The 26,237-nt window shown below is 40.2% G+C and overlaps 1 protein-coding gene across 5 annotated transcripts in view; it reads left to right on the top strand.

Moving 5' to 3' along the window:
• Positions 1-26,237, top strand: part of LOC121519726 (neurocan core protein-like) — an 89,256-nt gene that overhangs the window by 38,825 nt on the left and 24,194 nt on the right. For 2 of the 5 annotated variants that reach the window (XM_041802562.1, XM_041802563.1), the window contains exons 6-12: positions 684-811; positions 1,379-1,663; positions 3,498-3,641; positions 3,749-3,829; positions 3,913-4,070; positions 4,160-4,310; positions 10,623-11,615. In XM_041802562.1, coding sequence (XP_041658496.1) covers positions 684-811; positions 1,379-1,663; positions 3,498-3,641; positions 3,749-3,829; positions 3,913-4,070; positions 4,160-4,310; positions 10,623-11,615 — 1,940 coding nt within the window. The remainder of the gene's footprint in view (positions 1-683; positions 812-1,378; positions 1,664-3,497; positions 3,642-3,748; positions 3,830-3,912; positions 4,071-4,159; positions 4,311-10,622; positions 11,616-26,237) is intronic. The other 3 variants (XM_041802567.1, XM_041802566.1, XM_041802565.1) reach the window with 3 other exon arrangements.

The raw sequence follows: 26,237 nt of genomic DNA, 5'->3' as shown, positions 1-26,237 counted from the left end.
TTTCAAACTGCAGCCTTTTTCAAGAATTAAACTCACCATAAATGATGTGTTTGTCAGCTTTTGAAGTGTTTTGAGGTAGTTTTTGTTGTTTTATACTGAGGCAGGCTACAGGTAAACCTATATTTTGTTAAAACCTAAGCTAACAGGCTAATGGCAGAACTGCACTAAGGCATAAGAGGCATGACTCTGGTGTCTGTGTGTATTCAACTACAAAAGAAATGCTTATAGGTCTAACTTCAAATATCTCTTAAACCACTACTTTTGACATCCTTCAGCTCTATTCCAAGGCTTTTCCTTTTCATACTTTACATGCTTTTACTTTTAAGACCTTTGCTCTGTTGTGTTTTCTATTTGTTTACTCTCCTTTGATAATCTGTTGTCTTAGTTAATATTTATCTCCACTCTTTTGTCATCAGACTTTGTTCTTCTTTGATTGCTTTGTTTCTTTGCCATTAATAAGCTTTAATTTATTCTAATCTGATGCCCTTTAAAAGTGAAGGCAAATAAGTAATTATTTAAAACTGACATTTAAAGTCTTAATAAAAAGGAAACAGTGGATCCACGAGCTTAGATACGCATCGTACATTTGTTTATGCACAAGAAATCTTAAACATTTTTCAGGATTGGGGAAAAAAACAGCAGACTCCTTCCCATTCATAACTCAAATGTGTTTGTGTCTGCAGATATTCAGTCCAGAAGCCAGAGCTTGGTTGCTATGGACACAAGGAGTACTCTGCAGGAGTGAGGAATTATGGGAAGAGGGACCCAAAAGAGCTGTTTGATGTGTACTGTTTTGCAAAAGAACTGGATGGTACAAACACAAAAACACACACATGTGCACACACATATACATAAAAACATCATGCAGATTTACTTTTTTCTCTCATATCTAAATCCTACTCCTGAAACATGAAAGAAATAGTTCAAGTTACTTTTTAAAGCATTTAATAAATCCAGTGAAAAGACATAAAACTATCTTTGTATAGACGGTGTGCTAAACCATTGCAAAAAGGCCCAAAAATAGCCCAATCACAAAAGGTTGATTCATCTTTTCTTAACTCTGCAATGCTTGCTGTTTCAAAAATAACAATGCCTATTTGTGGGAAAAACAAGAATTTACATTTTCAGAGGTAGCAGGTTGCTTGCAGCTAAGTGCACTCACAAGTATAGAAAATCAGAAAGGTCAGAAAGAGATGGACTATCATGTGTCTGGTTTCGGTCTTTTTTATGGATATGTAGAGAATAATCATGAATGTTCCTTGTATTTACATGTTTTAATCTTTAAGTAACACTTAGATAAGGCAAGTAAGTGTTTTGATTTTAACCTCCGCAAGTAGCAACAACATTCAACCCACCTCCCTCTGCTTCCTCCCTCCAGGTGAGGTGTTTCACTCCTCCGTCCCAGGTCGGCTCTCTCTGTCTTCAGCCTCAGACCGCTGCGTGTCCCTTGGGGGACAGCTGGCCACCGTGGGGCAGCTTTATCTGGCCTTGAAAGCCGGCTTGGACAGCTGTGCCCCGGGCTGGCTGTCTGATGGCAGCGTCCGTTATCCAGTGACCAGGCCTCGCCCAGAATGTGGGGGGAACCAGGCGGGGGTCCACACTGTGACACCCAACAGCACTGCTGATAACAACACAGAGCTATATGATGCTTACTGCTACAGAGGTACAGTCAGCTCAGGGAGCTGTATTCCTGGAGTAGATGTTAAAATTTGGCACTATACAGTACACGTGATTGATTTTAGAAATCAAATATGGCCAATATACTCTGGCTTTTTTGACCAAAAAAGTCCAAAATTACATCTTTAATGTCAGAGGAAAAAAGATTTTTACAAAGTTTTTAATTTTTACAATTAAAAATATAAGGTAAAATAAACTGATTGCATAACTATTCACCCCCTTTAAAGTGGCTGCATTAATTTAACAGAGGTCCAGCCAATTAGTGCCAGTAGTCTTACAATTAGAGAAATAGGAATCTCCTGAGTGCAGTACATGTGTCTCAGTTGATTGTAGTATGAAGATACCTGTGTCTGGAAGGTCCAGTCGCAGGCTTATCAGTATTCCTGGCTACCGTTGCACCTTGAAAACAAAAGAATACTCCAAATGACTCAGAGAAAGGGTTATTGAAAAGTATAAGTCAGAGGATCAATACATAAAAATGTCCAACACCCTCAGAGTTCACTTAAATCCATTATCAAGAAAAAAGAAAGAAGTATGGCACATGTGTAAATCACCCAAAACCAAACCTCCTCACAAACTGACCATGCAAGAAGGAGACTAGTGAGAGAGGCCACCAAGACACTCATGACTACTCTTAAGGAGTAACAAGCCTTAGCAGCTGAGAGAGACTCTACACACAACAACTGTTACCCGGGTTCTTCACCAGTCAAAGCTTTATGGGAGAGTGGCAAAGAGAAACCCAATCTTAAAGAGGACTCATATTAAACCTCAGCTAGAGTTCTCCAAACGGCATGGGAGAGACTACATGGTCAATCAGAAGAAAGCTCTTTGGTCTTATGAGTCGGAAATGGTGCTCAGACAAGATGCTATGCTTGGTGAACACCAAATGCTGCACATCACCACAAACACACCATCCTCACTGTGAAGTACGGTGGTAGCAGCATCATGCTGTGGGGATGCTTCTTGGCTGCTGGCCCTGGAAGGCTTGTAAAGGTAGAGGGTAAAATGACTACAGCGAAAGACAGGAAAATCCTGGAGGACAATGCTATTCAGTCTGCGAGAGAACTATGGCTTGGGAGAATACTTTTTTCCAGTTAGACAATGACCCAAAACATACAGTGAATACTTCACAGAAATGGTTTAAAGGACAACAAGGTGAATGTTCTGGAGTGGACTGGTCAAAGTCCAGACCTCAATCCAATAGAGAATTTGTGGCTGGACTTGTAAAGGGCTGCTTACACCCAGTCCTTGTGTAACCTGACAGAGCTTGAGCAGTTTTGCAAAGAGGAATGGAGTAACATTTTTATGCAGTCACTTATTTTACTTTACTTTTTTTTGTTTGTTTAATTAACATTACTTTGTAGAAATCTATGTTGACTTTGACATTGAAGAGGGCTTTTGGTAGGGTTCAAGGGTGTGAACACTTTTTATAGGCACTGTATATCAAGAGATTATTTTGTTCAAATTTGAAGGAACAAAGGCTCATATATAATAAAAGCTCATGTCGATACTATGGATTCTGGATGATTACAGAATGAATGCGCTTCAACTGAACTAACGACAATAGATATCATTGTCAGTGTTGTAGCTATGGCAACAGAGATTTTTGATTCACATTGTCTATCCCAGGGTCATGCATGTGTGAAACAGCAGGATAGACAGGAGCACTGGGAGAAAGAAACAGAAGACAGGAGGTGTTCAAGTTGAATACCTACATGTTTATGAACCATTTTTCATTGAAAACAAAAGATAATCTGGATAAAATGCTTGTTCTATAGCCACGTGAGCTGCAAATATCTTGATATATGTTTGTTTTCCAGGCAAAGTGAAGAATTCAGATGCCATCTCTCAGATCTACACCTCCCTGTGGAAGCCCTGGAGCTACCTCACAGGCACAAGTGATGCTGACTCCACAGGGACCGACAACTCAGACTCAACAACTCAACAAAGTACAACTACAAGAGGTTTACATTTATTTATGATCAGAGCATCTCTGGCAGACTCAACCAGAATGTTATTCAGATAGCAGAACACTAAATCAGATTAAAAGGAGTTTCAATGTTTTTCCTAGCAGTGTCCTCCAATGGCAGTGACACTTCACCCTCGAACTGGACCGGATTAGTTGACCTGGAAGACGAGGGCTCACTTGCTAGTAAGACCTGTGGTTTCAGATTACCGGTATTCCTCCATATTAATCTGGATTTGGTATAGTAATCCATCTCATTGTGCCCTCAGCCTCAGACCCCTGGTCCTCAGAGTCTTCAGGATCATTTGTGACCCTGCAGCTGATCCCAGGACAAAGCTTATTTGACTGGGGAGAGCCACTGGAGCCTGGCCCTGACTCAGAGGAGTTTCTCCGCCCACCAGTCCCTCCCACTCCTGCTGATAAGAAGGTCAGTCTGGGTATTAATGTGTTCAATGATTTTGAAATTTAAAATCTTTCAGTAGCATCACATAATCAGCACTTTCTTTCTTAATGAAGGTGATCTCAAAGATTGTGAAGTCCATCTGGAAGCCTTGGAACTACCTAGCAGGGAATGAGGATGAGGAAGGAACCCAAACAACCAGTGCACCGACAGGAGAGGAGGGGCCAGGGGAAAAGAGGACAGACGAGGGGTTAGACCCATCACCAGGTAAAAGAAATTAAAATAACAATGCTTTTAATACCACACTACTGTCAGTAATTACCTCCGCCAAGGAGGTTATGTGATCGGGTGTGTTTGTTCTTTTGTTTGTTTGTTTGTTTGTTAGCAACATAACTCAAAAAGTCATAGACGGATTTAGATCAAATTTACAGGAAATATCAGAAATGGCATAAGGAAGAACTGATTAGATGTTGGGACTGATCAAGATCAGCGTCTGGATCCAGGAAGTTTTTAAAGGATTCTGTACTATTGGGAGATAGGGCTAATGGCTGACGTCTGCGCTGTTACCACTTTACACCAGGAGATGGCAGACATGAGTAACTTCAATCCCAGCAGCATTTTTGGTGTGTTTCTATTCAAAGTTTTGGAGTTTATAGAGTTTGAAAGACGCACGCCCAGTCGAGGAGACGAGTTGGAGCGTAACGGGGAGAAAGAGAGCGAATTGTAGCGAGAATACTCACAATGCTGGGAGGAATAGAGTGAGACCAAGGGTGCTTCCGCAATGACAGTCCACACGTAGTGAAGCCAATGCTTTGTCTCACCATGTTTCCAGCCCGCTGGGGAGGAAGTAATCGGCGAATTAGATTTTGGGAGTGATCTGGATTACTGTCTTGATCCAGGAATGTTTTCAAAGGATTCTTCACTATTGGGAGATAGGGCTAATGGCGGAGGTCTGCTCTCTCTGAGTGCTTTTGTAGTTACTATATGGTTTCTAATAAGTGTTGAAGTGTTAAAATTTACAACTTTAATTAAGAAAAAAACAGTACATGTAATAAACACCACAGTATTTTGTGCGGAATAGGGACAAGGCCGAGGGATCTGGGTTTTAAACCAACAGGAAATCTTAACTGTGGTGTATGAACATGTGCAGTACTTTAAATATGTCTCTTATGAGCTGCTAATTGGCTCTGGTCTGTGATGCTGTGGAAACCTGAGCTTAGAAACAGGATGGCACATTAATTGCAGTATAAACAAGGCTGAGACATGAAAATCATTAAAGAAACACAGACTTGATAGGAGGTAAAACAGGGAGAGCACAGATGAGATGTGGTATGATGGTGTCCAGTATCAGCTCCTTCTTCAGCAACTACAACAGAAATCCTGCATAAGATAAACTACAGTAAATCCACATAACTTAGGCTGGCCACACACTAGACGATTTTTTAATCTTAAACGATTTTTAAACCGTGGGAGACCACAGACTCCAGAACATATTTTTCATCTTTAATCCTCTGAACGCACACACTAGAACACTCAAATCTTGCCTAATATTGGGCTTGAAATCCTGTAGTGTATGGCCGGCCTTAGACCTTTGTCTGCAGCTCATGTCAGCTTTGGGCTGAGCTGTTGACGAACTGTGATTGGCACCAGGTGCGATGGCTAACAAGCTCCAGCTGTTGGCTGTGATCACCTTCACGGTACACTTAAAAGTAGTCCTTTTAACCTGACTTGTCATTGAACATTGTTTATTAGGCCCTCTCCACACATGGGGGGTATTTTTGGAACTTAGTTTTTCCTCCTCTTTTTTGGAAAAAATAACACCATCCACACTTGGACTGTCAAAAACATCTTTGCCTACATGAAAACACAAAAATGCACTGTAAGAAGCTGTATAAGAGCACATCCTGTCAGTAGCAAGGATAAAAGCTGGGGCCCAGCTGAAAAAGGGGGGTGTGAAGTTTGGCTATGTCTGCCACTGTGATGGAACAAAAGTGATAATGTCAGACACCAGTGACCACAAACAGGAAAAACTGATATCTCTTACAAACCAAAAACTCAATTTTGGGGCTTCTAAAATCTTATACTGTAAGGAGTTTAACAAATGGTGCATTTTTAGTGGCTTAAAACCAAAGGTGGAATAGTACAGCATTATTGTACTCAGGTTAAAGTACAGTTTCTGTGGTAAAAATGTACTTACATCAAAGTAAAGGAGCTACTCTATAAACCCTTGTAAAAAGTTATTTACATTTTTTCAAAGTACTGAGTAGCTATTGATACCCAAGAGGATTTCACAGGGATATATGACCTCTTCTTAATGTGCAGTAACAACAAGGTGATATAGATCTTCAATTAGGATATTTATTATAAGGTGTGACTAGACTAAGAGTAAACTGCAACAGCTGTTTCGGAATAAAAAGTTGGATCATTCTCTCACCGTGCACTACTGAAATGTGTTGTGAAAAACAAACGACCGGCCATTTTCGAGTTGTTGGCAGAAAGTCTGGACCTCCTTGTTTAGGCTTTTATTGTTTATTGTTTTACTCAGCCCTTGATGCTTTTTAAATGTGATGAATACTTCCCCCAAAATACACTTGTGTAAAAAATAGTGATTTTAGAAAAGTTAGTACACACAAAAGCTAATCAATTACCGTAATTTGAGTAGACATAGTTTGTTACTTTCCACCCCTGCTTAAAACTCTGTTTGCATATGCACAGGAAAACCTCAGTTTCCAAAATTACATATCTGTTGACCAGACCTTACATAGAATATACAGGGTGCGAATTGCTGGTGGGGGGATGGTTCTCACACTGACGGGTAAAATCAGGATGGACCAGAGGAACGCAAGGATTACAACTTTCTCTGTGCCTACTGATACCTGAAGTTGAAACAATGTCCCCTTAGTATTTCAAATGAAATTCTGGAGACGTTTGAAACATTTAGCCTATGATAGAGACAGGCTGTCTCAGACAGCCTTTTGTTTACAAACTAACCAGTCATTTTCATATTCAAAGACCCATAAATCAATCATCAGAAGACTGCTCTTTGATTTCAATGTAGGAAAAGTCTCTCTTTTTGAAGATTTTGATGGTTTATGTAAGGTAGAAGGCACAATGAGGTGTCCAATTATCAGGGATTAGTGGACAGCATGGAGGCCTGACGGGCAGTGCAGGACAGTTGCCTCTGCAAAGTTTGGATTTAGTCCACAGCCGTTTATTTGTTTTGAAAACTCAAATAAATTTGGTAATCAATTCCCCAACATTTTTATAATTCTACGCAGTTGAACTCGTTCCACAAACTTGTGAAACTAACAAGGAGTACATGCCAGCTCTCCAACCATATCCAGACAAAGTGTTACTGGAATTCAATTATATGTCAAAGGTGCCCTGCCTTCATGACCAAACATGCACCTTGAAATCCTCAGACAAAAATCTGTTACCATTTCAGAGTCATAGCTTAAAATGAAAGGTGCATTTTCTGGCCCCTAGATACTGAAATGTGTTTTCAGATATGCTGCATTAAAGCCTCATTGAAATCACTCTAAAACAGATGTCTATAAAGCTAAGCTGCTTTTAATTCGTACAGTCATTGCTTTGGCCGTTTGCTTTATTGGTTGTATTGTTTTCACATTCATTTTAACAATTTCCTTTGCTATGATTTCAGTACTAACTGACCCTTTATGGATGAACATTGCTATTTGAATAATTCATGCTAAATAAAAGATATCATTCCTCATGTATAGCATTTGCAGTGGGTTGTTGCCAGATAAATAAGAGGAATCATGTCTCAAAATCACTATCTTTTGCTATATGTATTATATGTTATCACTCTCCATCATGGACTCTGTGGGTTTAATATATCTAGTTTTCTTTAAATGTCAAACACAGGCTGACAGATTATAAAAGGCAAAATATCGGTCACCTGTGTTCTTCTTGTCCAGACTTGTGGTATAGCAGGTTTAAGGTCTTTATATGTTGACTGTGGGTTAAAATGGTTTTCAAACTCCAGCTATGGCCAGGCAGAGTTTGTTGAAATTGTGTTAGAGATGTGTTGATTAAATTCTGAGGCTATATGTAAGGCTGTAGTGGTCTCTGGTTTTATTCAGTGTGAACTTACTGTGTGCGTGTGGATCTGTCCAAAGAGGATTGAGACCACTTAGCTACATTGGAATGTAACAGCCTTAAGATTGATTTCTTAACAGAGAAAAGGTTTACAACTCTACTCTGGTTTCTATTCTCTGTCAGCTTCCAAATGATACTTCCAGTTTCCATGAGATGGACGGCAGGAATGTTCAGACTAGAATTGTACAGTTCACCGGACAGCAAGACTATTGTATGATTCATAACAAACCAATTTATCAACAAATGAGTTAATCAACAAATTGATAACCAGTCACAGAGTTACTCTGATTAGCAGTCAACAGTCACAGAGTGTCTGAAAATAGAACTTCTTTTACCAAGCACCTCATCCTGCTTTATGTAAAATTTCCTGCCTTGTCTCTTACTGCTCCACTGTATCACAAATACTGTTAGAAAGCTCACTGTGGTAAAAGCCTCATCACATATTAGGGCTGGGCGATTTGCAAATATAATCTAACTGCCATTTTTTTCCCCAAATATTGCAATTGCGATTTAATATGCGATTATTCTTAGATTCCTTATCTTATGTGTTTTTCAACAAATTCAAGCAATAAATCATTCCATATTATAGCCTACATTCAGCCAGGACACTAATCATACATTAAATACTTTTACTGCAAAATTAGTCGACAGTTTTACTTGACAGAGAAGGCTCTGCTCAAAAATATTCCCTGGGTAAGTAAAGCAGCATGCTTAGACTTTGCAGGAAACACATGGCTAGAAATCCCCATATAGATACATTTATGACAATGTGTATTGAAAACCACGAAATTATTCAGAAGCAATCAATCCATGGTAGCATAAATCTGAATATGAGGATGCAACAAGCTTTACACTATAAAGGAGGCGGCTGGGATGGAGGCTATCAGCTGATCGCAACTTGGGGTATGACTTTTGTGAACTAACACTATGCTCCATCAGTTTTATACAGAATGAACTAATTACTTTTGCTCATATTGGAAATTAAATGTCATCGGCTTTAATGAATGGAATTATCATTTTTATGTCCCTAATTTTGATTAAGGAAAACATACATAAAACAGGAAAATGAGGACTTTTGTAAACCATTCTAAAAAAAATGACACTTGAATGTTTGCATAATGTGCAAACAATCTCTGCCGCTGAAAAACTTTAATTTATTACACTGATAGTTTGACACATTTCAAGTTAAAGAAATGTTGCAACTTACGCGATTTGTAAATTTCAGCAGGCTATATTGCAGTTTAATCTAATTTGAAATTAACTGCCCAGCTTTACCACATATGCACATTTGCACTCAATAATTCATGAAGTGTAACTTAAATCACTGCTGTCAAATGTTTCCCCTCGTATATTTATTTGTCTTATTAATCTATTTAATGTACTAATAAATAATTTTATCTATTAATATACTCAAATGTTGTAGAAGGCTCTGTGGTAAAATGCCAAACCTCATATGCACATTTGCACTTATCAGCTATCTTAAATAATTTTATCTACCTCAGGTAAACCTGCCCCCATCCTTGCACATGTTTTACTTCTGATCATGTCTAGTCATTGTCCTTGCACCCTTTGCACGTTACAACTATACTATCAATGCACATGGACCTGTATATACAAGAAAAACCACCTAGTAGCTTTTACATATTTAAATCTTATTTTTTATTCTTTTTTTTCAGTTTTATTTATTTTTTTGTATTTAATGTTTAATTCCTGTAAACAGAACCAAAGTTAACCATAGTCACATTCCTTGTTGCATAGGCATACTTACCCAATAAAGCTGATTCTGGTTCTGAAACTAATCAGTATTTAAATGTAAGCTGACATAGATGACTACAGACTTTCTTTATGGGACCTTTCATATTATCTAGCATGAAGCTGAATTACTGAGCTACAAGCGAAAAAAGAAACACAATTTAATTAGCTGTTTAGTTACTAGAAGAAGGACATGAATGGCACTTACAGGCTGCAAGTTGTTAATTGTCACAACTTTTTTATGGCATGAATGGTGTATTTTTATGATAAAAGATCACAGTTACCTTCTGGCTAAATATTATACCTTTTAAACTAGAACACTGTCTTGCTGTGTTCTAACATGGTGTTTTACATCCATTATAGGGAGTGCTTCCCTGCTATTTTATACCTTGGGTAATCGTTGTTAAACATTACTGTAGAGTAGTGTTCCCAGTACTATTTAAACATTTTTATAACTGTTTTCCTGACAGCATTAACAGAGGTTTGCTTTACATCTTTTATAATATTCTACACCATGTTGGGGAAAAATAACTGATAGTGGTTTGGACTGCTTAGATGTGTTTTGTCTCCCTTGGCATAGAGAGCGACTCAGTAAGTTTATTTTAACTTTGTTCAACACTCTTGGCTTCATCTTTTTCTCACTATTCTCAGTCTGGCACGGTTGTACTCTTGACTCACCTTGTTTTTCTTTGTTTTGTGCCCTCATAGGTTTGTTTTCTTGGGGAAGTTCATGGTTCAACGTTCTCTCGAGGGACAACTCTACACCCGCCAGCGAAGACTCACCCACTCGTCTGGCATCGACTTTGGCTGCCTCCAGTAACTCCATGACTACAGAGAGCGCCAAGAGCTGGGAGACATCCACTGCCTCCAGCTCTACACCCGAAACCACTTCATCAAGCGAAACCTGGGTCCGTGTGGAGGCAGAGACCACGACCCGCTCAGGCGACAAAAGGGATGAGACGGTGACTTCTAGATCTGGCGGAAGAGGAAGAGGAAGAGGGAAGAAGAACAGAGGGGAGGACAGAAGCAGAGGAGAGGAGAAGGGAAAAGGAGAAGATGAGGGGAGTGGAGAAATCACTGGTGCAGAAGCAAAGGGGGAGATACATGTTTCACGCCGACCAGTTGGAACAAGCAAGCCCAGAGAAAGATCCAGAGAAAGATCTAGAGAGAGGGGACACAGAAAGGGACAGTCAACCACCACAACGATCTCTACAACCACCGCAAACTCCCTGGAGCTCACAGAAGTGACCACGGTTTGGACGGAAAACACTGGAAGGTCCACGTCAGAGCCCCCATCTTCTTTACCAGTAGAAACCGCCAAACCATCAGCTTCACCAGATCCATCTGTCACTGCTACACCAATGTCTTTATCTCCATCTTTTTCTCAGTCATCCCTATCTCCTTCCAACCAAACCCCATCTCTTTCTCCATCAACCCCTACGCCTTTTCAGTCAGTTGGATCAAAAGAGCCAGCTCCATCTATTAACCAGGACAAACCCCTGACACCTCTGAAATGGGTCCCAGTGGAAAAACCAGTTCTTAACGGCTCTGTGGATTATCCCCCAATACTGTCGGGACCCCCTGATGAGGAGGAGCCAGCTTGGTCTCACGCTGTGGGCTCTGGGGCCCTGTTACCAGGCAACATGGAGGAGGAGAGCAGAGGAGGAGTCAACATCAGCACCATCACACTCAGCACAGCAGGTTAGTGTTGAATGTCTGATTTCAGATGCTGTGCTATCCTGTTGATCTGCTTCACTTTCCTTGAAAAAAAATATTTATCTGTTTCTGTATCAATATTTATCATTCAAGCAAAAGAATAAGCCTCATTTATTACAACTAGAGTTACATTTTTGTAAGTTTGACCACCATTTGTACTTGCAATATTAAAGGTACGGTATATGTAACATGTCAAACTAAAGACCTTTCAAACGCACAGTATGTATATTCTACCATCAGGTGGCCCTCAGTATAAACCATGACAAAAGATAACAAGTAGAGGATCACTGCTCAGTTCCTCCATTGCTTACTTCTGTTTTAAATTGAGAACTGTAATTTTAAAAAGCTGCCCCATTTAAAGTGTATTCACAGTAATCCACGTCTTTTTTTCTTTTTTTTTCCAGATGAATTTTACAAAATGTGGGAGAAAAGTTGTTAAAAAAATGCCATTCCACTTTTAACAGCTTTTCTCCCTCATTATTTGAAATTCATCCATTAAATGAAAAATGCTCTTTTCTGTTTAGTAAACACACTTTATGTAATGCATTTTTGTTGAAAAGACTCCTCAGTTCAAAATAACAAGTAAACAGTGAAACCGTTCAGAGCTGAGCAGCTTGAAAATATCTGGTGGGGCCACAGCTTTACGAGGTTTGGGGTGGAGGGATGGGGTTGCACTGTAGCTTGGGCAACAGAATGCATAGCTGATTGCAGAGAAAAATATGGTCCACCATAAAACATAAATGAGACACAGTGACGGAATGGAAGCTTTCATTAGAAGGTCACGCTTCCTTATGTCGCAATCTTTCATGCAGCATTCATCATTTTCGTTGCAATGAACAAGTCATATTTGTGGCCAGAGTTAAGCTCAACACATGTCGACACACATGCGAGTTGCTGAGCAGGCAAGGGTCAAGCTCTATGGCATCTTTTTTGTCCAGGCCTTTTCACTTAGTCTAACCTAGAGGTGTAGACGTTGTTATTTTTTGACAGATTATTTTCCCATGCCCCTGGTAATATGCAAGGACATCCAGATTATGATTGTGTCAATCCTATTTCCTGCTCAATGGTGCCTTCACGTGGGCTTACTCGCAATTTAAACCTCACATCCGCTTTAGTTTGTGGCCAAAACATGCCTAAAAGTTCTACACAGTCCTGTAAATAAAATAGAAGTAGTCATTTTTTAATTAACGTAGACATTTCAAAGCAAAACTTCTATGTCTTGAACAATGTCTTTACTAACTAGAAGAAAAAAGGGGCCTAGAGCACTCTTAGTCAGCATGTCAGATGGTCTTTTGAATTTTTCAATTTTTCATATAGTTAGCCAAACTTAGAAACAAGGAAAAAGAGAAAATACATGTGAAATTATTAATTAATAATTTTTTTTAGGAAGCTGTGACTGATTGTAGTGTTATACCAGTTTTAATCATGCATGAAATTAATGTTATCAATCTATCTATACATGAATGCAAAATATTATACATCTTTCATTCTGGTCAGCTTGGCCTCCAAACCTTGCATGAGTGGTTTCATATTATCCAGACCTTAAGATTTTCTTTACATTTACATTTCACCAGCATTCGTATTGCCTTATCAAGTAGAAGAATGGATACTAACCAAAGCATGAACATCATCAAGTGTTATTGATGCTGTCAAATGTAACAGTAAGGTTTTAGCACCAAAGTAATGGAATAATGAAATAGGGTCCTTTTTCTTTCTAGTTCCTACATCAAAAGAAATAAAAATGTAAAAAAAAAACTGTAATCCTGCTTACATGACTGGTGTTAGAAACATTCCAATAACTGTGCTGGGATTTTTTTCATGATTTCTGTTGAACTTCCTGTGTTTGTCTTATCCAGGGATTCCCAACCTCATTCAGTTGAGTTTTCTCTACTTGTACCTGTAAAAACTGCCCCTCCTCCCTCCCCCAGATCCAGACAAATAAAAGATGCGATTCATTGGTCCCAAAGTTAACCTTAAATCTTCACTGATTTTGTCTTAACTTGAATTGCAAGCATAGCTGACCAAGTAACCTGATATTCTTGAGTAAGGAAAAAATGTATTTGCATCCCAGCAGTCCTTGCACTAGATGTGTTCTCCATTGATTTGCATTACAGTGAAGGCAGTGCTTAGAAATAGATTGTAGCCACTATATTAGATTGTAAGCAATTACAGAGATGTGTTTTTATTTTTTTTGCCATCAAATAATAGTAAAAGAGAAACAGGTTACAACATCACACAAGAACATACATCTAAGCTGGCCACTGTTTGCTATTTTATCCAAACTTTTAAAAAAATACTTTTTGAAAGTTATGTGCTAGCTTTATCGAAAAGATAGTTGCTGAGGTTGTTAGTATTCTTCCTTGCTTCAAAATGAAAATGATGTTAAAGGTACAGTGCTTAACAAATTTATTAGACCACCACCCAAAGTAAGGTTTATGCCACAGCTGCCCTAAATTATCGGCATTGGTAATTACCAAAATCATTTTGTATGTTTCTGCAATGGTTAATACACCAATATGTAGAAGCGCTTTAACCCAAATTATATTTTTAATGCTATAATTGTTTTTGTTATCCATGAGTTTTCAAATGTACTGATTTACAAAATAACTGAAAAAGCACATTATTATGTATTGATTAATTTGTCAAATTATAGTTATTTACTTGCATTCCTGAACAGAAAAATGAGTTTTAGTGGTTGAATGTTATGCTTGATTCATTTCTTATTTCTCAGAGAAGCCCAGTGAGCTGGCGCAAATTTGGGTATAAAAAGGTGAATTCAGTTTGAAATTCCTCATTCCTGTTCAAAATGGTAAAATGTGGAGAGCTCACTGAAAATGAAAGAGTCCGCATTAAAGCACTTCATGATACTGGATGGCCTCTGAGACGAATATGACAGGTGGTCTAATAAATTTGTTAAGCACTGTAGCTCGGACATTGCAGTACTTATGCTGTGTTTTCTTGGCTAGCTAGCTTATGATACCATTGGTACCCTGTTGACCAAACATCTTCACTACAAAAACTTGAGTAGTGAGGTACGGTATGCCAAACTAGCTGTTGTTGGTCAAAATATCTCCAAACAAGAGACTGGCCTGTCTCTGAAAGACATTTTGACATTTCAGGAGTACATGTAGATAGTGTCATGCTAGGGTGGCCATACATCTGGCTTTTGACCAGACAGTCCAGAATTTCTTGAGGTGCAGCCTCAAGTTGGACGCTTATTTGTCCTCCTTTTGGAGTTTCACCTGAACGTAACGTAGCATATTCTCTATTGCTTTCTTTCTCTGCACATCAGTCAGGTGTTTGTATGTTAAATATGATCCAGGTAACGTATATACAGCGTTGACCAAACTTAAACTTTACCTGGCCGTCACACATTAGTAAATTAACCGATATCTGTTTTTGGAAGTCGGTGCCATCCTTGATCAATGAAGTGCGCGCAGCGTCTGCTCGCTCTCCCTCCCTCCTCATACTTGCTGCACAGAAGCTTTTATCACGTCTGTCCCATAAATTCACCCGTTATTGTACAACTTCTCTTGTCAAACTTCAACTTCTACCATTCTTCAGTTTGTGAATTAATGATAACACTTTGAGAAGTTCCAGCGCCGGTTCTGATCAGGAATTAATTGATGTTGTCAAACTTACTCGCACAGATCAGCTGTTTTAAAATCAGATCGTGGGTGAAAACAAATAAAGACGTATATTTTAAGGTGATTTAACAAAAGATGATTACACTGAGGCAAAAACCATAGAGAGGAAGAGAAAGAAGAAAAACGGATGAGCTGCTGTGTGTGAGGGGAGGGAGGGGTGCAGGGGTGAGTGTGGGGGGGGTGTCAGGGGGGCAAGGTCAGCTCGTTTATATTAGTTTTATTTTAAGGGGAAGACCCCAATAAAGCAGATAGCTAATAAAGTGGGATTAATGTTATGATGAAAATAGTTAACCCATAGTGACCACAGATGGACAAAAATATCCTTATTATTGCACCAAGGAATATGATCATTAAAATCAATGATAATTTTACTTGGAACTGTGTCTTTTCTATGCAACTAACTAGGGCTAAATTGCAAAGACTTTGTATTCAATGTTATTGTAGTAATATGTCCTTTAGTTATTTTAGTTATTTTAAGAAACTTTTAAGTATTGTTAAGTGAGTATGTTGGGGCGATAGTGGCAGCAATGTTGGGAGGCTCATATCAGAGTCTGCTTAGGGTCTCACTTTGGCCAGGGGCGGTCCTGGATTAAATTGTCCTTCAGTGAATGGAGTGTCTCAGAATCCCAGTATCATGATAACCATTGGTATCACGGACAACATTGTATCATGGCTGGGAATACAGTCCTATTTGTTGTGATTGTTCTTGCTTCACTAAGTGCTGCAAAGTGTCCTCGTTTTTGGTGCTGTGGAAATGGCCACCCTATGTGGTGCTAAGAGTTACATGAGGAGAGTATTAACCACCATGTTTGTCATTAAATTGTTTTGAGACTGAGTAGCTTTTTAGCTAGCTAGCAGACTGAGAAAGAGAAAGCTTGGTTATACATATCTAAAGCTGACTAATAAGATATTGTAGGAGTAGAAAAAAACAATAAAACACATCAGTACGGTGTATGTGACCAACTAGAAGTTTCCAAACAATGAACAGTGACTGCAGGACGTTAGCGCTAAATGCTAAAAGCACCTGAGTTGACGCTTTGCTGAATGACAGGAATAATGTAATAACTAGCTCACTTGTTTTCAATAAATGAGGCTTTTTATTGTCTTTGAGGAAAAGTAAGTTGTCAGCTATGTGTAAAATGTTACTGGTAGCTTGTCCAGTATGTTGTGTTAGCTTTCTGATGATCTGGCTGTTTGTGTTTCTTGCTCTTCTGACATTTTCCCTCCATGTCTCAGAGCTTACTCTGGTAAGTAGACTGTTATCATAGCTAACAGATATACTGCTCAACAAAATAACTACCCTTTGAGACTGACTTTTCATTTCCTCCCCTGCCTTTGCCACGGGCGTATTTATTCAGGAAATTTAGCGTGTATTCCTAGGCTGTATACCTTTTATTCCCACCAGATGCCACATTCCTGCCATCACACACAATCTGTTGATTAAGTCTGCAGCTCAGTATATCTCAGTAAAAAATCCCGTTTGGCCACCTGGTTCACTCCTTATTTTTCGCTTGATAATGAGATCTTGCACAGGAAACGTCCTATCACCAGGCATTTGAAAGCCCCACGGGCATCATGCTATCACACATTTCTATGGTGATTTATTTTTGCTCCCTTTGAAAGCGGCTTATGTCTGCGGCGGTGCGCTTGGCTCGGCTCAGCTGCCTGCTTCAGGCTGTTTGAGGAGACTGCAGATAGAAAACAGCTGTAAACTGTATCGACAAGGAGGCGAGGGCAACCATCTGGCTGCTGGTATACAGTATGAGGGCTGATTGATTGACGGAGACCCTGGAGTCACACAGGCTGAAGGCCATAAACAAACAAACACATGGCGATATCTTTGCTACACAAACTACACAAATGGATGGATGCAGTCCCAGGAGAGTGGAGCAGAATAATGACTTTCAGCTTACTCTCTTTCTTAACATATACACACTCTCTGCCGCAGCTCAGTCCCTTGTGGTTAGGTTTCATGGTGGTGGGTCAGTATTTCTCTCCTGACTGGATCACAGAGCACTTCATCAGTCACTTCAATCAATGAGGGAGAGGAGAAAAAAAGAGAAGCTTGGGGCTGCATTCAGACACCTTCAGCAGGAAAGCAAATTGTTCTAAGAGCCAAGGATTCTTGTTATGTGCACAAAACACAACTTTTTCCTTTTTTTAATCCCTGTCAACACATTTTTCACACCATCTTTCTTTAACATTTAAATCTCAGCCAATTTCTGTTTCGCCTTCTTCTTTCTGCTCTCTTGCCTTTAAAGAAATGGCAGCGCCGTCTGTGAGGTCGAAAGCTCTTATCCGAGAATCATATTTCTAAAGTAAACCATATTTCCGCTGTGTCTGTAGCTGTGATTACTCCGAGCAAAAGCTCTGTATGATGTGTGGATTAATACTTGGAGGTGTCCTGGCTTTACCGCTGCGAAGTCTTATCCTTTTTCTGTCCTATCTCTGTGAACTTATTAGTTGGATTTTTGCTGCTGCCAGCTTATTGTTGTTTGTTTGTGCCGGCGGTGTCGGTGCAGAGCGAGGGACAGTCCACTCTGTCAGCTCCTTCTACACACTATTGATTTTTCTGCACCACTCGCTTTAATGAATCGCACCAGGTTTATCTTGCACATACACACACGTTCTGTAGTAAATCTGGTTGTCATAACAGTTGATATTTGTCAAAGAGTGCCATAACCTTGACTGATGAAGATGGGGCAAGTTGACTCCAGCGTGGACTGATGAACATCCAATGAAATGCATGGATGCTTTAAGCACCTGACTTTGCAGAAATCAAACAACGAGCTGGATTGCAAAACTTAACATAAATCCAAAGAGCTGATGTTTTTAGAAATCGTATGCTATAGTAGAGTCCTTGTGATTGAAAAGCCTCCATTTTTCTGTGCCTGAATGTTTATTTTTCCCACCGCAGCAGCCGACATGATGATCATTCAGAGAGTATGAGCTGGAGATGTCTGCTTCTGGTTGGGTATTGGACGAGATCAGCCTCAAGGCTAATCATAGACGGAGTATTGATTTTCGTTCATCATACTGTGTAAACACAAACACACAAACCTAACACACACACACCGTCGGCTTCAGACACCACCCCCTCCTCGGCAGTGCTCAGTGTCAGAGAGGGAGAGAGCGCTGGCAGAACAAAGACTCCCACAGCCTCGGCTTTAGCGTCCAGGATGAACGAGTGGTGGTTTTCAAAGACCTGAAGTTGCTCCTAATGAGCGGCTCAGGGGAGGAACACGTGGTGGTGTGTCAATTGATATGGAAATGTCTAATTGTGGAAGGAGACCACACGCATGCACACATTTAAGGGGTGAATACACTCAGCGGGAGGTCTGGTCGTTTCTGTCGAGGACGCCTAATGTCTGAAGTTCTCACGCTGCCCACGACGCTCGCCAGAGTGAGCCAAGGCCTCACTTTCCATATGGTTACCATGACAACCATGTCTGTGAGTGGATGTGGAGGGTTGAGGCTCTCTGGCTTCTGATCCCTTTGAAAAGAGACCGAGTGTGAAATGGATATGCGCGTGTTGTAAATGCTGTTTTTTGGCCAAAGTGCATTGAAGAAGAATTTGGGGGCCATGATTTTTTTTTTTTTTTTTTCTGAGTCATACGATTTTTTTGTGTGTGTTCAAAACCTGAGCCGCAGAGAGGGGAATTTAATTTATACTGCTGACATTTACAAATGTAAGATGATATCTCCACAGAAATAAATATTTCAAGCTTTATTGATCCTGTGAGTGTAGATACATGTGTTTTATTCATACCAAAAAATACATTAATACAACAAACCACAAAAATCCTCTTCAACATTGTAAGGCAGTTTTTTATATCAACATGTTCCTGATGAAATGATACGATACAATGCGTTATGATACAATGCGATACAATTCGACATGATCTGATTCAATATGTTACGAGGAGTTAAACCTTTATTAATCACAAAGTAAATTCTGGTTAACCTTGCAAAGCAAGGTGGTTAGCGGCTGTGCACAATCAACTCAATTGTGCACATCTGTGGCATATCTCTCTATATAAGTACACAGACTGCGCTGAAGCGTCAGCCCTTGTGGAAGCCCAATTGTGTGAAGACCACATTGGGTAAAGACCAGCGAGTCTACCTGTGCGAGTCCACCGAGCAAGGCCACAGACAGGCAGCACTGCCTCATAACAGTCTAACGCACCCCAGCAGTCTAACGCAACATGTGCAACCAAAAAATACAAGTCATATATGGGAACAGAAAGAAGCACAATAGTTACAGAAAACGAAACCTGCATAATCTATCCACTTTGCAGAATGCCTCTTTTCCACAACCTTTTATCACAGTTGGCCTCTGGAACTGCCAGTCTGCAGTTAACAAAGCAGAATTCATCAATTCCCTCACTAAACTGTCTAACATTCAGGTCCTAGCCCTGACAGAAACTTGGGTCCGTCCTGAGAACACTGTAACACCAACTGCTCTATCAGTTGATGCAGTGTTCTCTCATACACCTCGCTCTTCTGGCCGAGGAGGTGGCACAGGCATTATTCTTTCTCATAGCTGGAACTTCAGCCAGTTCAAACCCTTGGACAATAACACCTCATTTGAATATCATGCAGTACAGGTCACTGCCCCAATAAAGGCTTACATGGTTGTGGTATACCCCACCTGGGGGTCACCTGGACAACTTTATTGTGGAACTGGACATGTTACTCTCAGACATCCCTGATGATGGCACACCATTGGTTGTCATGGGTGACATGAACATCCACTTGGATAGAGCCCAGGCTACTGATTTTATTTCACTACTGTCCTCCTTTGACTTGAAACTGGTTCAAACGCCTCCTACACACAAGGCTGGTAATACACTGGATTTGATTCTAACTCGCAATTGCTCCACGGCTAATTTGAGTGTAACACCACTTCACCTCTCTGACCACTACTTCATTCAGTTCTCACTTGGCTTACCTGAACTTCAACAATCTACTACTCAGTTAAGATCATACCGCAGAAACCTTCAGTCACTTGACCCAACACAGCTGTCTGACGAGGTCTCAGCTGCACTAGCCTCATGTAACGAGTCCTTCACACTCACTGTTAACGAGGCCACAGACACATTCTGCTCCTCACTGACCTCCTCTCTGGACAAACTCTGCCCTCTGGTGTCTAAGCCTATTCGTAATACTCCACCTTGTCCCTGGCTCACTGAGGTCATCAGAACCCAAAGGGCAGGGCTCAGAGCGGCAGAGAGAAAATGGCGTAAATCCAAACAAACCACTGACTTGAGTGCTTATCAGCAAAAACTGTCCTGTTTTACCTCTGCTCTAAAATCTGCTAAGAAGGCGTTCTATCAATCAAAGATCTGTGCTGCCACTGATGCACGCAAACTCTTCTCTGCTTTTAACTCGCTCCTCTCCTTCAAACCCACAACCCTCCAGTATGTTGACTCCAGACATGTTCGCCTCCTACTTCACTGACAAGGTTTCTGCCATCAGCAACCAATTCTCTGAGCCTGTCCAACTCAGTTTTCTGCCACCAGCTAGTGATGCATCACTTAGCTCATTCTCTCCACTAAGTGAGAGCGAGGTCACCAGGCTTCTGCTTGACTCTAAGCCCACAACCTGTCCCCTCGATCCGATACCATCACATCTCTTGCAGGCGATTGAGCCCACAATCAGCCCTGCTGTGAGTTGTATCATTAACTCCTCTCTGTCCACAGGTGTTTTCCCAGCTGCTTTCAAGCAAGCGCGGGTTACACCACTGCTCAAAAAACCCACTCTCAACCCAGCCCTGGTTGAAAATTACAGGCCGGTCTCACTTCTCCCATTCCTATCAAAAATACTGGAGCGCACAGTCTTCAACCAGCTCTCAGAACACTTGCAGAACAATGATCTACTTGATCAGAATCAGTCTGGCTTTAGGCGGGGCCACTCTACTGAAACTGCACTTTTGTCGGTAACGGAATCACTTCGCTTGGCCAGAGCAGCTGGTCAGTCCTCAGTTCTCTTACTGCTGGATCTGTCTGCTGCCTTTGACACAGTAAACCACCAAATCCTCCTCTCCACACTCTCTTCACTTGGTATCTCAGGATCTGCCCTACAGTGGTTTAAGTCCTACCTCACAGGGAGATCTTTTAGAGTATCATGGAAGGGAGGAGTGTCTAAACTGCATGGCTTATCAACAGGGGTGCCTCAAGGGTCTGTGCTTGGTCCCCTACTTTTCTCAATATACACCACCTCACTTGGTGCAATCATCCGCTCCCATGGCTTTTCTTATCACTGCTATGCAGACGACACACAGCTATTCCTGTCCTTTCCACCAGATGACACAACTGTCTCAGCTCGGATCTCATCCTGCCTTGCTGATATTTCTAAATGGATGAGGGAACGTCACCTTCAGCTCAACCTGCCCAAAATTGAGCTCATTATCATCCCAGCCAGTCCCACTATTGAACCGCAGATCAGTATCCAGCTTGGATCAAATAATCTCTTGCCCACTAAGTCAGCCCGGAATCTGGGTGTCATGATTGATGACCAGCTAACCTTCAAGCTCCATGTGGCCTCGATTGCTCGGTCCTGCCGTTTCGCCCTCTACAACATCAAGAGGATCAGACCCTACTTGACAGAGCATGCTACACAACTCCTAGTACAGGCTCTTATAATATCACGTATTGACTACTGTAACTCATTACTGGCAGGCCTACCTGCATGCACAGTTATACCTCTGCAGTTGATCCAGAACGCAGCACGTCCTGGTCTTCAACCAACCCAAGAGAGCTCATGTCACGCCTCTTTTAATCTCTCTACACTGGCTTCCAGTTGCAGCTCGCATTAAATTCAAAACTCTAATCATTGCTTACAAAGCAGTAACTAAAACTGCTCCTGTTTACCTGGAGTCCCTCATCCAGGTCTACACCCCTTCTCGCCCACTACGCTCAGCCAGCGAAAGGCGCCTGGTACTTCCAGCACATCATGCTCCTAAGTCACTAGCTCGACTCTTCTCCTCTGTTGTCCCTAAATGGTGGAATGAATTACCCAACTACATTCGATCTACAGACTCCCTGTCTACTTTCAAGAGAAGGCTAAAGACCCAGCTCTTCAGAGAACACTTTGCACTTAGCTAGGCAATTCTCTACTGTTGTCCCCAGTAGTAGATTGAGTCTCAGCCAGACTATTCTCCACTGCTGTCCCCAGTGGTTGAATGAGTTTCCCAACTATAGTTAGCTCGCACTGTCCTGCTCTACTTCTGGGATTTCTTTGCCCAGCTCTTTGGGAATGATCCAGCACTTGGTACTTGGTAAATAGTTGTTGTGAAGCCTAATGAATGGCAATTAGTGATCCCACATTTTCCTTGATTCATTGTTGCTGTCTAAAAACAAAAAAAAAAAAACAAAAAAACAAAAAAAAACAAACAAAAAAAAAAAAAAAACTACATAAACAACGTATATTTTAGGTACTCTGCCTTAAACTCTACCCGGCAGCACTTGCGTCCAATTGAACCTGAAGCACTTGATGGCACTTACTGATGTTGTTTATTCTTGTCTAGATCATTGCTTGTGTTGTTCTTGCTCTCTAATGTACGTCGCTTTGGAGAAAAGCGTCTGCTAAATGACATTGTAACATTGTAACATTGTAACCTTGCAAAGCAGATAGATTTGCCAGACTCCATCTCTATCATCAGTCAAGCTAATCTAGAAAAACTCCAATCTACTACGTTTGTGCCACACCGAACACGGTTTGGACCAGTCAGTGTCATTTATGTTTCTAGAGTAAAATAAAAGTAATAAAGAGTAAAAACAACACAAAAAGCTTTTCATGGTGGAAAAGATGTCTTTGCTCTTTCACTGGCCTGTTTCAGCATGAGTTTGTGATCGTTAAGGGTGGGGATTGCCGGTGTCTACAGTGGCTGCTGCCCAAACGATTTCTATGGGAGCTCTCCCAGATGAATGTGAGACCTTTCCATAAAGCAGTTATATGAAACAGTCTATCTGGAGTGTCAGGATCAATTCTGGTTCCAGACTGCTTTGACATTACATGAGCCATTACTAGGGGTGGGAATCACTAGTGGCCCCACGATACGATATTATCGTAATACTTGCACCACGATTCGATACTATTGCCATTTTAAACATTTTGCAATAGTGAGTATTGCGATACCATATATTGTGATACTATACTATTTTTTCAACTGTTTAGCTGATTTACATTAGTCTTGCCCTCATGTTTGTCATATTCCCACAGTATTTTGTTTTCATGTAGCACTTCTTGCAAACCTCATGTGTCATGTCCATCTCATTTGTGCCCTGCTTGTATTCCTTATGTCCTTCCCCTGGTGCTGCCATGTTTGTTGTCTTCTGAACTCACTGGACAAACAATTGTCCAAACAGTTCATTTTATTTTTCCATTATCATGGATGTCAGTTCATATTAGCAATTAATTTGAAAAAATTGATACTTGGTGAACAAGACAATACAGTATATCACCAGACAAAATATTGCAATACTATGCTGTATCTATTTTTTCTTCCACCCCTACCTAATACATCAGTCAAACAAAAGAACATGAAATTATAGAAACAGTGTGGGGAAAATGATTTCATGGGTGAAAATCAATGCAAAGACAAAATGTTTAAAATAACACCAGCAGAAATGATTATACTTAGCCAAGAAACAGAATGTTCCAACTAATCAACAGCATTATTGATAGTACTATAGGCAATAGAAAGTTTTATTGCACCTCATGTAATTAAAGTAGGAAATGATATTAAACATCTATTCACATGGTAATGAACATAAGAAAGTACAATGTTTAAAAGTACTGCACACATTAATGACAAGGCAAAAATAAAATGGTGTAAAAAATTAATGTGAAATATTTAGCCATCATGACTTCTGTGGTTTAAATTTTTAGTATTGATGTTTCAAAGCTCCTCTTAGGACTCAGGTTTGTTCTTTTTTGCCATCCTGTGGATAAAGTGAAATCTATCTTAGGTAGTATTTATTTCTGACAAAAAAACATTATCTTTATTAAACATGTGAAAGTACAGCTCATGTTGTCAAAGTTGCATTCTCTTAATCTTGTCCTATACCTACCCTGTTGCAGGGGTTAAAGGCATTAAAAAAAACAATGTAGGAATGATAAAACATCCTAACGTTCTTGTTTGCTGTTGTAGCTTATATAGAGGCATCAGTTTTAGTTTCAGTTAGGGATGCAAAACATTGGATTTTTGCTGACATCCAATATGTCAATATTTCAAACTCATTTTATGCTAGCCTAAGACCTAATGACTTTTCAAGCGATTTCAAAGTCGTAGAGAAAATTTTAAGGTCAGAGTAAAATCACGAGAGTCTTGCCAAAGTTGCAGTGTGCTCCCGTGATCTCAGTCATCAGGTTTAAGGTGGTCATAAAACTGGATCGGAGCAGTTTTAAGGCAGTCTTTCTTCAGTCATATCAAATCTGTTTGATATTGTTGTAAGTCTTTAGTCAGGTCTTATGCAAATAAGGTTTTCAATGACACCACTGTCATCCACAGCCAATGGGAGCCAGTGTTGTGCGTAAGCACGTTAAAACGGTTAACTTTTCAAAACGTGCATAGTTCAGTCTGAAGTCTCTGAGTTTACACTCATAACTCAAGAGATGGACAAACTTTTTTTGCTCAGAGCTGCAGTCCGATGTCTGCTCTGCTGTCGGTGTATCTTGTCTATTTATTGTAGGCTGACATGACAGGTGCAGTAAACCTCCACTGGGTTTCCAAAGTAAAAGCCCAATCAGTTGGTTTCTGTGGTGAGAAAACCTGTGTTTTTATTCTGAAGTGTATCTGTAAAATTCTTCGGTTATTGCAGTAACTTGAAAAGCTTGAAAACCTCGGTTTTAATTTTCCTTTTCTACTTCGCTGCCTCTCTTAAATTTCCACCAGTTGCATGTTTGGAAATAATCTTAAAGGAATCTTATTCTTGTCTTGTATTTAGTGACCCCCAGTCTTTGCAAAATCTTTGTCTCTCAGCAACCTGCTGACAATTTGTCTTCGGATGTGAGAGGGTCTCAGATGTTAGTCTTTAAAAAGTTTGATCAAAGTCCTGTAGTGTGAGGCAAACAGTAACCGATATCAATATATACACACCTCTTTCAAGTGCAGAAAACACCATGTGTTTCTAGTACAAAGAGAGGCTGAGGTAAGCAGAGCTGAGAGAGGAGCAGGGAGGTAGACAGTCTGGTAGTTGTTTTACATGCAAGGCTTCATTCAAAATGTTCAGGACTCCTGTTAGATTTTTTTGCTGATAGTTAAGGCCGGGATATGATGTTTATTTATTGCTGATATGTACAGCTGATATTTTGGCTGTAAATGCAAGCAGAAATTTTCAGATCTGCTGGTATGATATTTAACTTTCTAATTAAACATCTGACAATACTAGGGGTGTAACGGTTCAGAGAGGTCAAGGTTTGGTTTGTACCTCAATTTTTGAGTCACGGTTCAGTACGCGTTTGGTTCATTGGAAAAGGAAAATAATGTCCAAAATATACAGGTCTGATTCTAGGTTTCCCTCTTTTATTACTTTAAAGCTGACAGTAGTGTAGCTTATGTTTTAATCCTTTGAGTGTGAAAAATACCTGTGATAGTTGGCACAGGATGTGATATATTAAACATTAAAAAAGGGAAAAAAGGTTTTTAAAAATATTCTTAATAAAAGCAAAACAGAAATTGAAAGTCAAACCAGAGAACTGGTTAAAGTGTGTATTACTTGTACATCATAGTGCATCTTATGTATCATAGTGTAACATATCATATCGTGTCTTATCTTATCGAATGGTATCATCTCATTTCATACTCTATGGTGGGGTTCCCAAACTTTTCAGCCTATGAACCCTAAAATGGCTGCGTTAGAGACCAGGGACCCCCACCTTCCCTGAAGGTGGTTAAAGAGTAGGATGCTGCACAAAGCATTGTGTTCAGTTGTACTTTTTAGTTAGTTTTTTTTTT

The sequence above is a fragment of the Cheilinus undulatus genome, linkage group 13 (assembly GCF_018320785.1).
Source record: "Cheilinus undulatus linkage group 13, ASM1832078v1, whole genome shotgun sequence".
Lineage (NCBI taxonomy): Eukaryota > Metazoa > Chordata > Actinopteri > Labriformes > Labridae > Cheilinus > Cheilinus undulatus.
This window is presented reverse-complemented; position numbering and strand designations above follow the sequence as displayed.